The sequence below is a fragment of the Thermobia domestica genome, chromosome 1 (genome assembly GCF_964235325.1).
Source record: "Thermobia domestica chromosome 1, izTheDome1.hap1.1, whole genome shotgun sequence".
NCBI lineage: Eukaryota > Metazoa > Arthropoda > Insecta > Zygentoma > Lepismatidae > Thermobia > Thermobia domestica.
Genome location: NC_137454.1, coordinates 169,419,378 through 169,435,069, shown reverse-complemented (window position 1 = coordinate 169,435,069; position 15,692 = coordinate 169,419,378). Strand labels below are relative to the sequence as shown.

The 15,692-nt window shown below is 37.2% G+C and overlaps 1 protein-coding gene across 1 annotated transcript in view; it reads left to right on the top strand.

The window, feature by feature from the left end:
- The first annotated feature begins 13,007 nt into the window (after positions 1–13,007).
- LOC145690974 (uncharacterized) overlaps positions 13,008–15,692 on the top strand; it is a 29,241-nt gene continuing 26,556 nt past the window's right edge. Inside the window, exon 1 of the mRNA XM_081766451.1 lies at positions 13,008–13,491. Within this exon, the coding sequence (XP_081622577.1) occupies positions 13,390–13,491 (102 nt within the window). The 5' untranslated portion in view covers positions 13,008–13,389. The remainder of the gene's footprint in view (positions 13,492–15,692) is intronic.

Below are 15,692 nucleotides of genomic sequence, written 5' to 3'. Positions count from 1 at the left end.
AAAAAAAAAAAAAAAAACTACCGTTGGGTTTCTCTCCGAACACTGAAAAAAAGGGCTTGGTCAGGAATACCAAATTTGTTTGGTCAGAGCATTTGGTCACTTTTTTTGGTTAATTTAACCAAAATTTGGTCATTTTGACCAAACGTGTTTGGTCATGAACACTATATTTTTTGGTCAGAACATTTGGTTGATTAATTTGGTTATGCGAACCAAATTTTAACTGATTTGGTAATTATTTGGTTTTCCGGACCAAAATGTCTATTTACAAGGTCACATGTGTTTATTTGCATTCTGGATAAACATTTCGATTACGAAAGTGTGGATCGCAAAAATAATAATACACGTAGAACAACAATCATAAGGGACACCGTAAAAGAACTGTGTGTAAATGAGTGTAGTGTGCACTATACAACTTTCTTAACGAAGTCACAGTGATGTGAAGTGAGAAGTAATTGTTACTTTTCAACGACGTATTGGATCCATGATATAAATTTATTAAGAAGCTGGAATTTACCGCAGCTAATCGACGTGTTTCAAGGTAAGTGTACTTTTTCGTATATATTACTTTTGCTGTTAGTTCACATGTACACCTTGTCTCAAAAAGGTTGAGCGCATTCTTTATTGGTGTTTTGAGGCAAAAATTTTCAAAGTCCAACTTCGGGTATCTTCGGGAAATAGTAAACCAGGTTCGAACCTCCAAGCCAGCCTTTGTAATCGGGAAAAAGTTTGCAGATGTGTTTTTCTTCTTTTAAATATAATAAGACTTGTTATCAAGTGTTGAAAAAAAGCAACATTGATTGAAATACTTAATGACACAATATTTCGAAACTTTGTATTAATGTCACCACATGCTTGTTTGTCATTTAGCTCTCCATACGTAATGGAACATTTAGATATGTAAACGAATCTTTCCATATGTAAAAGAATGCTCAAAGTTAAGACATAGAACATAATTATCGCCTAAGTACTAAAATAATAGTCAAAGTAGAACAAAAACAGCGTTTCTAGTGGGTATGAATGTCATATTTTTCTTGAGAACCGTTATACATTGCTAAAAGTACCTTAGCAGAAGTCCTTGTGTTAGCTCACTGGTAAGCTGTTGGATTTCAAATCATAAGGTTGTGAGTTCGAATCCCTTCTGGGCCAATGCTCTTTTAAAATTACATTTTCCGCAATGCATGAAAAATTATATAAAATAATGACATTAAATACATCAGTTGTATATATATAACATAATCATTGCAGAATGTAGTAATTATTATGTTTAAAATATAACATCTGAAATAGGTAGGTGTCCACAGTAGGTCTGTATTATATATATGAGAATGTTAAACACAAGTTAAGAAACTCGTTCACTAGCAATAAATAAATCATGTAGTGTATTTATTTGCAGCTATTTGTCATATAGAGGGTAATTCTCAACATTCATAATACAGCATGTCATTTATGTTCTTGAAAACTTATTCGATGCATAAACCGAAGGTTTAAACAGAGAATCCAAAGTCGCAACGCTCGCAAGAAATTCATGAACCCCAAAGGTCACGTGAGCAGACTGGAATTGTCCTTATGAAGCACGCCACAGCAGAAAGTCTTTACATAGATTTTCAATTCAATTCCTGATATATGCTTTTGCAATGTGGAAGTGGTGATGCCTTTAGTCGCTCTCTCTCGCTCGCTCGCTCACTCTCTATTTCTACAGAATATAAAAGTGGATGTATGTGTGTGTTTCAACATAATTCTGATATATCTAGCGCAATTATAACTATATTTCTTACAGTCTGGAAAAGAGTACTGTCGGGATACATATCAAAAATGCTAGAAACTGGTCGATATTAGTATCGAATCCATAGCTTCGTGGTCGCTTAGGTGAATAGTTCTACTTTCAATTCAAGTCCAATTAAGTTCCCATTAGCACCCAGGGTGGTTACGTAGCGACATAAAAATATCGAAATCAACCGATATTAGAATCGAATCGTAAATTTTCAGCGCCGCTAACAGTGCCGCATTTCCCATTAGTCCACATTAGTCCACATTTCACATTAGTCCCATTGCCTAGAGGGCAATATATTTGCAGAGTGCAAAGTTTAAAACTTGAATAATATTTTAATTTTTTCCGTATGAAAAAGTTAAAAATCAAGAGCAAATATACTATTTCATGAACAATCCTCTTTTACTGTTCTAATATGTATAATAATAGCGTAAGAAATCTAAAAATAATTCAGAACACGTTTCACATTTGTTATTTTTTGTTACGTAGTTCTAGCTGTAGCATGTAGTGAGTGGTATTTAAATGTAATAAATTCACTAATTAAGCATATTCGAATTAAGTTTTATTTTTAAGTTAGGGATGAAGGGGCGGAGAAATATGTAGTTATTGGGGCGCCGAGAGCAAAAGTGCGTAGAGGCGCCGAGCTTTTAAATGCAACACTGGTCGCTAAATTAATTGGTAGAAATTTTAATGTCATTTAAGACCAAATTTAGTCCTAACGGTGGCAGTATCCGTTTGCTCTCCTAGGAGAAATGAAAGGGGCTGACATCAAAATTATATATAATTTTGATGTCAGCCCCTTTCATCATCATATAAAAAAAAAAAAGACCGACATTAGTGTCGAATCCATAATTTTCGAGGTGGATTAGATAAAGAGTGGCACTCCAGGTGCTTAATGATATAGAAAATTAGTTTTTCTTTCTTTTTTTACGTTGGTCTACTTTTCCTTGATTTGAGACTTTCAAATTTCATCCTATTTTCTACTGAAATGTGTCTGTAAGGCAACAAAGAAATAATTATATATGATAAATTTAAATTCATTTTAATTCGGAAGTTGAGAAACACTTTGCCATTATATATCGTAAAGGTCAGATCCACCAGCATAGTAACAGAGAGGTGCTTGAGCCATTGACGGTAGAAATTCAAACTCCGGTAAGTGATAATTTCACAGTCTTGTTTTATTACAAGTGTAGCCTCTTTAGTCAACGGGGAAGAGGACGTGGATCATGGGTCAGAGTTGATGTCGATGGGTCGGAGTTGGTCGCAATGGTTCAGAGTGGTTCATAGTTGGTGGTGGGTCAGAGTAGATCACGATGGATGATGGGTCAGAGTGGGCCAATGGGTCATTTGGGTGGTGGGTAATACTGGATCATGGTGGGTCGTGAATCAAATTTTCATTGACCCACACCATCTCTGGTTAAAATTGTACTAAAGATAAGAGGCACCGAAGATGCATGTCGGCTATTATGCTCAAATTTTGCACATAGATAGTACCCCACCAGAAAGCAATAAATCTGAAACGGTTCACGGTATCACCTCCTAGAACTCGAGATGTAGGGGTTTGTCTGATTGGCTAAATTAAGACGTCAATGATTTATCCATCAACAAGCAAGCTTTTTATGATCGTTTCCGTAGGGAAATCAGAAGAACACGTGTCTAGTAATCGCAATATTGATAGTTCGCATCCACCCCGGGGTATTTGTTTTGTGTTTCTTTGACTCACCTAAATATAAACAAATCACACATATAGGCATTTTAACATATTTTGGGAGAGTAATTTTGTGGTTCGTTGTCGTTTCATCGCGTCACTGCCGCTAGTAGTAAAGTTTTCAAAATGGAACTGGGGCCACCGCGGATTGTCGCTGCGGGTCCACCAATCTTTGGCGAGAGGTCAATAGTTGACCATCTGTAGTCCACCGACGCTTACAGCTTAGGGTAATGAACGATGTCTTTGCCTTGTAGACGTCATGACTACCGACGTCGGCAGTCAACTAGCTTTTAGTATTCCTTTACTAACCATCTATCGTTCATGTTTATACACGGTGTTGTAATAATAATAATAATAATAATAATAATAATAATAATAATAATAATAATAATAATAATAATAATAATAATTATTATTATTATTATTATTATTATTATTATTATTTGTAGTAATAGTAGTATAATTGATAATAGAATAATTATATTGTCTATGTATTGTCTAGGTAGGACTACACACAGGATTTGGCTCGTTTTAGTTTGACTCGACTCTAATCCGAGTCGAGTTGGAGGATATTTTTCGCGCCGAGTCCTAGAGTAGACCTCAAAGATGTCTGTTTCGAGTCGAGTCGAGTTTCAAAGAAAAGTCGCTCGTGCCCATCCCTACTAATGAGAGCTTAATCGGAGTTAAGCGAAATCGAAAGTCACACTATTTATCTAAGCGACCCCGAAAACTATGAATTCGACACTAATACCGATCATTTTCTAGCAATCTTTTATATGTATCCCCCTCCCATTCACCATAGGTAACCCGACAGCACTCTTTTTCATGCTATAAGAAATTTGGTTAAAATTACTCTAGGCCAGTGGTTCTCAATCTAATTCCTATCACGATCCCCTTTTATCACATCCTCTTGCCAGCGACCCTTTTATAATTTGTGTTTTATAATAAGCTTGTGTGGGATTTTTAACATACCTATTTCTATAATAGTAGAATCAATTTCTTGTTTATAGTGAACAGTGCCGTGGCATGGAAAATCAGCGCTCGGGGCAAGAGTATACGACGATGTCTCCGTACATATGAGTGAGGTCGACAGACTAGCTGCGAAGCGCCACCATGGTTGGCACGAAGCTCAATAAAATTTTCAAAAGTAAACTCTGCCTTTTCTTGATTTTGAGCACATTTTATTACGTTTTTCCTTCTATTTTATACATGTGCACATGCACTTTCCTATAGGGATGCACGCGAGACGCGAGAAGTCTCGTCTCGTCTCGCATTTGCGATACGAGACACGAGACGAGACTGAAAAGTTTATGCGAGACGCGAGACGAGACTAAACCATGCGAGACGAGACGCTAGACGATACTCGGTTAAGTCTCGCACGAGAAGTCTCGCGAGACTTCTCGCAGTCTCGCAACATTTATGAATTACATTTAATTGTATATTTAGTAATTTTACATTTATTGAGTTTTCTAAGTTGAGCGTTAATGCCTCCAGGAACAAAAAAGTGATTGGGGCAATAGACATTTTATGAGATTTATTATTAATCAAGGTTAAATTTTCATAATTAAAGCCTTCTTTAGTTTCTAAAAAGTAAAAGCTTTGTAAATTGGAAATTTATTACAGCATCGATTTAGGACTTATTACAACATCGATTTAGGAAATTCATTAGAGCGACACAAACATATACACGCGGGCGCGCACGAATACATGAACTTCTATTTTTGGTCTGAAAAGCGAATAAGACTCACTATTGCCGCGAAATATGATATTTCTGTTGTTTCTGTCTTTTTCACATTACTACTAGCGATTAATGTTGGGGCATGACGGGGAAATCCCCTCTCGTCAAAGTTTATCCCCGGCCCGGCTCGCAGAAATAACATGATATTTTTACATGGAATAAGTATTTTCTTTCTATATATTTATCAAAAACATCCCCCTCTAGTTCGAAAGTTTAATTCCAATACTGGTTTGGCAGGATGTCCCTATAGGTTTCGTGGGAGATGGTAGGAATGGCCCTATATCTGTCATTAATTTTATTTTCTAGATCTGGCAGTATAAGTTGAAAGCGAAAGTTGATAAAATGCGATAATCCAACATTGCTACAAGCCCAAACGAACCAAAAGAATTGGGTCGTATTGTGTTGTAAGGAGTTCTTTTGTTGTGTACAAGCGCTGTTGGTGGTATAAAAACATCTTCATACTGGAAAATCACCCTTCAAGGAAACGACCAAAACGTGTAAATGTTGATAGTGGCGACGATATTTTAGAAGAGGCAAATATTGCTGGAGACTTCTAAGCTGGAAAACAATGTTGGATCCAGCAACAATTTATGCTGGTTTTGCTGTAAATTATGCTATTAATTTGACGAAAATTAATGGTCCAGCGATCAAATTCCAGCACAACTTTTCTTTTAATTTGGAGCGGAGGGGACACAAGTTCGGATACCATATTGAACTCTAGGTTCCGTCTCCTTAGGATGTTATGAACATTCATCCCATGGAAAGCAATGGCAAACCACCATTCACCTTACCAAGGGACTTTTAGGTCAAATACCTGCCTTCGGACAGAATATCACATCATCATTCATTAACAGCCATAGAATAACACATTGCAAAATTTTGACCTAGAATATATGCGAGACCATGCAAGAAAGTCTCGCGCGAGACGCGAGATGAGACTCAAAATTTTATGCGAGACGCGAGACGAGACTTCACATTTGCGAGACGAGACCAACGCTTGAGGTTGCGAGACGAGACTTTTCCATTTCTCGTCTCGTCTTGTCTCGCGTACATCCCTACTTTCCTAACATGAGTAACACACTTCCTACGAAATTTGTGCCCCCTTTTTTCGGCGCCCGGCATTGACAGTGGATACAGTAACTGTACTATCTATATTCCCAACGACGAAGGTGCTGGTTCAAGATGGATGTTAAACTCTTTCTTTGAAGAGGCCATTAACGTATCTGATCTAAGCCCACAACTTCTTAACCAAATAATAGAATGATCATGCTACAAGTCTTTGCAACTGGTTTTCTGTAACAAAGACTTGGACAAGTTCTGCCTGATGAGGAGAGAAGAATATCCTGGTCTGGTATCTGCTGCTTTAAAAGTAATAATTCCATTTGCTACATCGTACTTGTGCGAAAGTTTTTTTTTCATGGTAAACATTAAAACAAAGACAAGAAATCGCTTATCAGTTGAAAATGGCTTCATAATGTTCGTCACGAAGATTGAACCGGGCATTGCTGCACTAGTGAAATTACACCGTGCTTAGGTATCTCATTAGGTTTCAATTTTAATAGTATTTCAATGTGCAGGTTTTGTTCCATGTGTATTTTTCTAGTATTTCTATATACAGTTCTCATTAGTATCATATCATACGTCTTTCATTTAAATTCATTTTTAAACAACTCTGCACCCTTTGACAATGTTCAGTAGACTTATTTTTTATTGTTCTGTACAGTATGTATAAAAAATAAAAGTATGCCTATCAGAACAAAATTCAAAATAATTTCCGGTATTAGATTCTAACTATATTTATCTCTTCCGCTTATCTTCGCGACCTCCTAGGGGCCACGACTCCCAGGTTGAGAAACCCTGCTCTAGGCATACATGAGTTATGTTGGAACATACATACATACACTTTTATATGTATAAATGCAGATAAGAGAGAGTTGAGAGAAAGCGATTAAGGTATTACCGCTCTCAAACTCTTCACTTTACTTTTGCGATTCGTGAATTTCTTACGTGACAGTTTGGGGCTAGCTAGTTTTTTGTCTTGAACCACGATCCGATTTTCGATATGCTCTACCTAAATGCTGTAATGCGAATATTGAGAAGTTACCTGCGTATGAAAATAGCTGCAAATAAATACATTACATAACTTATTTATTGCTATTACACGATTTTCTTAATTTGTATTTAATATTCACATATAACATACCGACGTTCTGTCAATATCTCAAATGTTATATTTTAAAGATAAGAATTGCTTATGTCGTGAAATGATATGAATATATATATTCAACTGATATATACAACTGATGAATTGTAATGTAACTATTTTACATAATTTTCATGCATTCAGGAAAGTAGAATATCATAAAAGAATCTCACCTGAACGGGTATCGAACTCACGATTTAAACGCTCGGGTGTGTACCACTGAGCTAACATGACCGCTTTTCGGAAGCTGCTTCTGAAATATAACTGAGCTCATACGTAAATTATTTTTTTTCGTATGGAAATCACAATGACGAAACGAGAGTGTGAATATATAGTTTCGAAATATTGTATCATTAACTATTTCAATCAACTTTACTTTTTTTCTACACTTAATACCATTTCAACATGTCTTATTATATTTAACAGAAGGAAAAACATATCTGTACATTTTATCCCGATTGCTAAGATTGGCTTGGAGGGTCGAACCAGCAGCTTTAGTTTACTGTTTTCAGAAGATACCCGAAATTGGACTTCGAAAGTGTTCGTCTTAATACAGCTATCATCATATCGCTCAATCTGTTTGGTATATGGTATATGTTTTTATACGTATAAGGTCAGTATAACAATTCATTCTTTAAACAGCTTTTCGTATGTATTAATACTCCTTTATAAAAACTGTTTTTAATATTAATATTACGGCGCACCATTTTCAGATTTCTTTCGCGAGTCGTTGACCAAGTCGTTCCCCACAATAGGCGTGTCGTGCAATTAACCAACCATGCGTCAGGTATTAGCTTTTACCTATTGCTTTCTGCTCACAGCTCAGAACATTGGTAACTATGGATAGACGTACAGCAGTAATTACTTTATGGGAGTTGGAAGGCTATTCTGCAACTGCAGCTAGCAGGCGAGTAGGTGTCCCGGCCTCTACAGGAAAGCGATGGATTCGTAAATATGGTCCTACACGTCAAACTGGTAATTTACGATCTTCTGGTTGTCCGCATGTGTCAACCGAAGCCGAAGATGCGAGATTAGTAAACGAAACCCGGCTAGACCCACTAAGGACGTCTAGACAGCTAAGGGAAGCTTCTCTTTTTCCTGGTAGTAAGCATACAGCTCTGCGAAGGATTCGTCATGCCGGGTTACGTGGCTGTGTTGCTGCCGTGAAGGAAAAAGTCTCAGACGACCACAAAATTTACCGTCTCGCGTTTGCACAGGCGAATGTGGGTCGCAATTGGGAAAACGTAGTTTTCTCAGATGAATCCATATTCACAACATCAAATGAGGGACGCCGTTTTGTGTATCGCCCGAGAGGCACCCGATATGACCCTGGATGTGTTGCTGCTTGAAATCGCAGTGGCCATGTATCTATTTCATGTTGGGGTTGGATTTTCAGGCGCGGAGCAGAACAGCTTCACAGAATTGAAGGACACCTGGACAGTGCTCAGTACTTAGATATTGTGAGTAATATCATGGTGCCATCTGTACGAGTATTTCATCCTGATGGTGTAATTCAGTTCCAGCAAGACCAGTCGCCAATACATACTTCCCGTGTGGTTCAAGAATGGTTCGCAGGGCAGCCTGAGATTGATTTAATTGACTGGCCGCCTCGTGGAGCAGACCTCAATCTCATGGAAAATATGTGGGCAGAAGTGAAGAGTACTCTAAGGGATAGTTGGCCTGAGGCAGATCCACCAGAACCCAAGATGACCTGTGGCATCTTGTTTCCGAAGCATAGCTGGAGGTAGGAGAAGGAGATAAATTTGTCACCCATTTAATAGATTCCATGCCCAGAAGAATAGGGCGTGTAATAAATTCAGAAGGGTGATTTTTTTTATTCTAGTGTTTCTTTTAAATTGATAACATAGATGTAATATTTTATGTAAGACTCCTGTAATTGGGATTCTCCTGTTGGAGTCAGCGGATTTAAATTAATAAAATAAGTATTGGACACAATATTAATGTCCCCGCCTTAACTCCCGAAAACAGTCCTTTTCAGGGCTACCTAAACGCTTCTGAAAATATTTCTAGAAGTAAACCACTCCTTGAATCCGATTTCTGTGCAATTCTACTAACAAAAAAAAGGTAATTCTCTGCAGGTTTTGAACTCAAGACGACCTCATTAACAAGCCCGTACTCTACCAGTGAGCTAACATGAACACGCAAACCCAACCTGAAGAAACACGACTTTCAATTTCCGGTATTCCATTACACTGATGGTCATATACTTTGCAAATGTTGTATTCAACTTGGGATATTCCGCAACACATAAACAAAGCGAAAGAAAGAAAGAAAGAAAGAAAGAGAGAGAGAGAGAGAGAGAGAGAGAGAGAGAGAGAGAGAGAGAGAGAGAGAGAGAGAGAGAGAGAGAAATGAATATACAAAAGCATATTCAACGTATTCGAATGAGACTCTAAGTAACGATATTCCGTTCTAAAGAGAATTTGTGTTTCTTCCTGTGACGTTAAGGGGATCGGGAAAAGTTATGTGTCTTGAAGCAGGATCCGACTTTGGATACTCTGTTTACACACTTTCTATATTCGTAAGAATATACTGTATTTCACGAATGTAAACGACATGCTGTATTGAGAATATTGAGAAGTTACATCTGTATGACAAATAGCTGCAAATAAATACACTACATAATTTATTTATTGCTATTAAACAATTTTCCTAACTTGCATTTAACATTCTCATATATAATACCGACCTACTGTGAAAATTATCTCAGATTTTATATTTTAAACATAATAATTACTACATTCTGCAATGATTATGTTATATATATACAACTGATGTATTTAATGTCATTATTTTATATAATTTTTCATGCATTGCGGAAAATATAATTTTAAAAGAGCATTGGCCCAGAAGGGATTCGAACTCAAAACCTTATGATTTGAAATCCAACAGCTTACCAGTGAGCTAACACAAAGACTTCTGCTAAGGTGCTTTTAGCGATGTATAACGGTTCTCAAGAAAATTATGACATTCATACCCACTAGAAACGCTGTTTTTGTTCTACTTTGACTATTATTTTAGTACTTAGGCGATAATTATGTTCTATGTCTTAACTTTGAGCATTCTTTTACATATGGAAAGATTCGTTTACATATCTAAATGTTCCATTACGTATGGAGAGCTAAATGACAAACAAGCATGTGGTGACATTAATACAAAGTTTCGAAATATTGTATCATTAAATATTTCAATCAATGTTGCTTTTTTTCTACACTTGGTAACAAGTCTTATTATATTTAAAAGAAGAAAAACACATCTGCAAACTTTTTCCCGATTGCAAAGGCTGGCTTGGAGGTTCGAACCTGGTTTACTATTTCCCGAAGATACCCGAAGTTGGACTTTGAAAATTTTTGCCTCAAAACACCAATAAAGAATGCGCTCAACCTTTTTGAGACAAGGTGTACTTATTCTATTGGCTGTAAATTTGGCGTAACAAATACGCCTTGGGTAAACTTTACAATGCACGCCCCAACTGCGCATCGATATGTAGAACCGCTTTCAAAGGTGTAGTAGATTAGAGTAGGGTAGGGTACAGTCAGTGGCGTAGCAGCTGCCCCCGCAACCCCCGCAGTGCGGGGGGCCCCGAGGTATAGGGGGCCCCGAAGTCTTGCGATGAATAAAGTAGAACTTGAACATTACTTCTATCGGCTTTACAAGTAGGGCCCCTTCTCTATACTTTGCGGGGGGGCCCACAAAATTGTGCTACGCCACTGGGTACAGTAGAGTAAGGTAGTTGTAGGAACGGGTTCGCTGAAGGTTAGGGAATTTTTGATCAATTTTCATAGAATTAACAGAGAGTAATTTCTGGTTTCAAAGTGAGTTTACCACCCGGAGCGGGCATTATTAAGTAAAACCTAGGCCCTTACATATGGATAAAGTAGTCATTGACGACACTAGAGCAGGGTATAAAATTGCAGGGGCAAGAGTTGGGGTAATTTCTATTACCACTAGATACTTCCGGAAAGGGGTAAATAAAGTGACACTAACGATAGTAGTTTGCAAAATAAATTGGTGCATTTATAGTTTACAGATGAACAAAAATCTAAAATTTACGGAAGAAATATGGGTTATTATTTAGTTTCTCCTCCAGATTACTTGGTATTGACTCTGACTTACATGGTAGGGGTTACCATTCGTTATTTGTAAATGTAAAGTAGTCATGAGTATAAGTACAGTGCGAACGTATAGCATAAAAGCTACGCATAAAACACTAACCAACTTGTGCTATATAGACACTGAAAACCATTTATGCTATCGAACAGAATCAGAACAGAAGCGTAGCAGCGGGGGCCCGACAGTTAGAAACGATGTGCGTCCGTAGGGAGCAAACGCGTCAGCGACGGTGGGTATTTGCATAAGCGAGGTACCGTAGTTAACAACAGCTTACTCTAAGTCACAGTACTGGGTCCTGAGCCGTCGATGGATTTGGGAGAGATACTAAATGTCATCCGAAATATAAAGCATAATTTTGAAAGAACATTTCATGGAACGCAAGTATAGAATCCTTACCTTTGAAATCGATATTTATCGTGAAATACGCTGATAAAAGCCTGCATTTTTACTTTCGGTACACCACTCGAAATAATTGTTAAAAAAAATATAATTTTCACTAATTTACTTCTTACTGACCCCTAAAAGACTTACGATGGGCGACATGAAAATATCTCACTTATTACAGGTAAATATCGATGGCCCCACCAGAAGTAATTGTGAAAAAATCACAGTTCTTTTACGATTTGCGTATAAATAAAACTTTCTGATTGTCATAAATATACAGTGCATAAACGTAATCTGTGCTAGGTGGACACTAAAAAGCGCGAATGCTCTCTAACAGTCAGGACTAAGCAAAGATGGTGGGCCGAAGCGGCAGCGCAGGGAGAAGGCACGTCAGTAATGGCGGGTATACGCGTAAGTAAAGATATGAAAAGAGGTGGGATATTGCAATGATACGAGTTTCAATAGCACTTGTCATGCTTTGACACTAGTAACGCTCCACTTGTAAACGTAAAATTCAGCTTGTGTACACTATATCATATTTCTTCTGTAAATTTTACAAAATTGTGCTTCCGTAACATGAACCACTACCCCCTCCCTATATATATTCGAGTGTATACTTCTTATTAGGTAACTTCTATTAGGTATTCGGAAAATATTACATTCTTCAAAGCATTCAGAGAATAGTGTATTATCTCCAAAAGATAATTCTGTGGTTTGGAGCAAAACGACCAATGTCAGAAATTGCAAAGAGGAGAGAGAGAGGAGACAGGCTATGATTTCTGCATAGAACCTTTCATTGTTTTTTAGAAGTACATTAGTCTTTGAAAACAATCGGTTAGCATTAGACTTATTGTTAGCCATAGGTACCTGTTATGTACCAAATTACAAAATGATTTGCATGAGTTAAAAATGCTCTTAAATTCTTGTTGTTGCTTCTATACCCTTGTAACTTTGACAGTATGAAGCTGAAGTATGAAGTTACCATGAACATTTTTCTCTTTAGCTTAGCCCAAATACACCCATTTCTGTAAAGGCAAACAAACAAAACAAAACAAAACAAAACAAAACAAAAAAACTGGGGTGAGCAACTTCCTATACTCTTTGTGTGGCACATGATCGCGTAACATACCAAATTTCGCTTGGTAGTGTAATAAAACTTAAATGCTTTCACCAGTGTATAATTCTTTTTTGATATTCAGTAAATATCTGGTTAATTATAAACTTTCAATCTATATTTCAGAACAGGAAATAGACGAAGCAGCATTTAATTCATTAACTGATGAACTAATTACTCAGTTAATTCCCAAAATAGGGACATGAGCAAAATTTAAGGAATTTATAGAAACAAACACAGTTGAAATTTATGATGTGCTAGATGACGGTTCTCTCTCATTTGCTTCACCATCAGTGTCAACGCCAGATGACTCAGTGTCAGTTCAGAAAGCAGTTGTTCCATGCCAGCACCTACTAAAAGAGGAACTGATACGATGCTGAAACGAGAGACAAATTTCTCTACAGAGTCTCGGAGTTCGAAGCTCTTCAAGCTGACAGATTTTGTAAGTGTTCTGCCTTTAGTCACTTGAATATGAATTGATACAGTGATACTTATGCTGCAAATATGAACTGTGCAAATATGATTCATTACCAGTCGAAATGTAAAAGATGTTGGCGTTCACCTTTTAATCTGGTGACAGCCTGCGTTATATTTATTCCATCTTTGTTAGTGCAAGTAACTTTTCTCGGGATATCAATCACATGATGTGCTCGTTGTCCAAAGTTTCGAGAACAGACGTTGTTCTCATCATCAGGGTCAGTATCATGAGAACAATGTTTGTTCTTGAGACTTTGCACAACGAACACATCACCTAGCTGATATCCCGAGAAAATTTATTTGCATCACGATACCAGGAAAGCATCAGGTGCATTGAAAGAGCTTTTGGAACGTCCCACGGTTATGCTGTTTAGACTAAGCCCAGATAGCAGAAACAGCTTGCCACAAGCATGATATAAGCTTGACGTGACAAGGATATAAGCTTGTCTCAAGCTTGTTACGACAAGTCTGTAAGCGTATATCAAGGCTGATTCAAGCGACGAAGTTGACAGGCGACAAGCATATTGTAGGCTTAGGCATTTATTCCGAAGTTGGGCGTCCGCTTTCGCCACGTTTTTTCGCTGTTATCTCCTTTGCACACTTTCTGCAATTTGTTATTAGGTTCATTACTCCGTGCTCTTCACAAACTTTTAAAAGATTTTGCTCGTTATCAATGTATTGCTTCACAAATGTTAAGACTGCTAGTTCATTGTCCTTGTACATTCGCCATGTTGGTAACATAAATGCTCGTTTCTTTCCCACAATGCAACTGTTCGGTTACCTTGCGCCAAGTAGTTCCCTCCGCTCGCCGTATAGTCCCATGTTTATAACCGCTTATATATAACAAATAAACAGATTTTTCGACACTCTTATATATTATCAAGCGCACAAACGATCAAATTATCCACATCTTTCCTGTAAATTTTAAAAATTTTGCTGGAAACGGACGCCCAACTTTGGAACTTAACCCTAGGCTTATACTGTAAGATTGTTTCAAGCTTGTTAGCTCAAGCTTATTGCAAACTTGTTACATAAAGCATGCTACAGGCTTGTTACCTCAAGTTTATTTCAAACTTGGTACGTAATGCTTGCTCCAGGCTTGTTACCTCAAGTCTATTTCAAACTTGGTACATAATGCTTGCTACAGGCTTGTTACCTCAAGTTTATTTCAAACTTGGTACATAATGCTTGCTACAGGCTTGTCACCTCAAGCTTATTTCAAGTTGTCCACTTAAGTTTAGCACATGCTTAATATGTCTCGTTTATTGCAAGCTTCTCAGTAAAGCTTGATACAAATTTATTTCTGCACGTGAGAAAATGATTCATCTGCTTGGCGACATGTATAATGTTTGATGTGAAGGTTAGTATAATATTCAATGTGTAAGTTACATAAATGATGGTGTGTATTCTTTTGCCATCTGAGGTGTTTAGATATTGTCATCACTTTATTGGCATTATTTTAAATATATATAGGGGAAACCATACCATACTTACTATTAATAGTAAACATAGTAGTAAGCTATGGTTTCTGCAATATTTTTAAAAGAATGCCAATAAAGTGGTGGCAATATCCAAACACCCTCAGATGGCAAAAGAACACACACACCATCATTTAAGTAACTTACACACTGAACATTATACTAACCTTCACATCAAACATTATACATGACGCCAACCAGATGAATCATTTTCTCACGTGCAGAAACAAATCTGTATCAAGGTTGACACTACTGGGCCTCACATCAAACCTTATACAAAATGAAATCAACCTCATATAGACAACAATCCTGCAAAAATAAACGTAAAGGTGACGACGAAAGAACTGTTAAACCTACATAAGCAATGTTCTGAAAAAGAATAGTTGTGTTCGGTCAAAATGAAAGCAAAATAATGTATACTTTCGCAATCTGTATTATGCTTCTTTCCTTCGTCCATTATGCGTCTTTGCAGCACGAGGTTCAGGTTTATTTCTGTTGAGTAACATTATTGAAATATCATGTTAAATTATAAATCCATGTCTCACACAACATTGGTGTTGAATATATACCCCATACTCCAGTCTATAGAGATTAGTATCTTATCTCAACATAGAAAGCAACACTTTTCCTGAGTTCCTTGGTGAATATACTATGCGACCTGGCAGATCAGCATCCAATCAGTTTACCA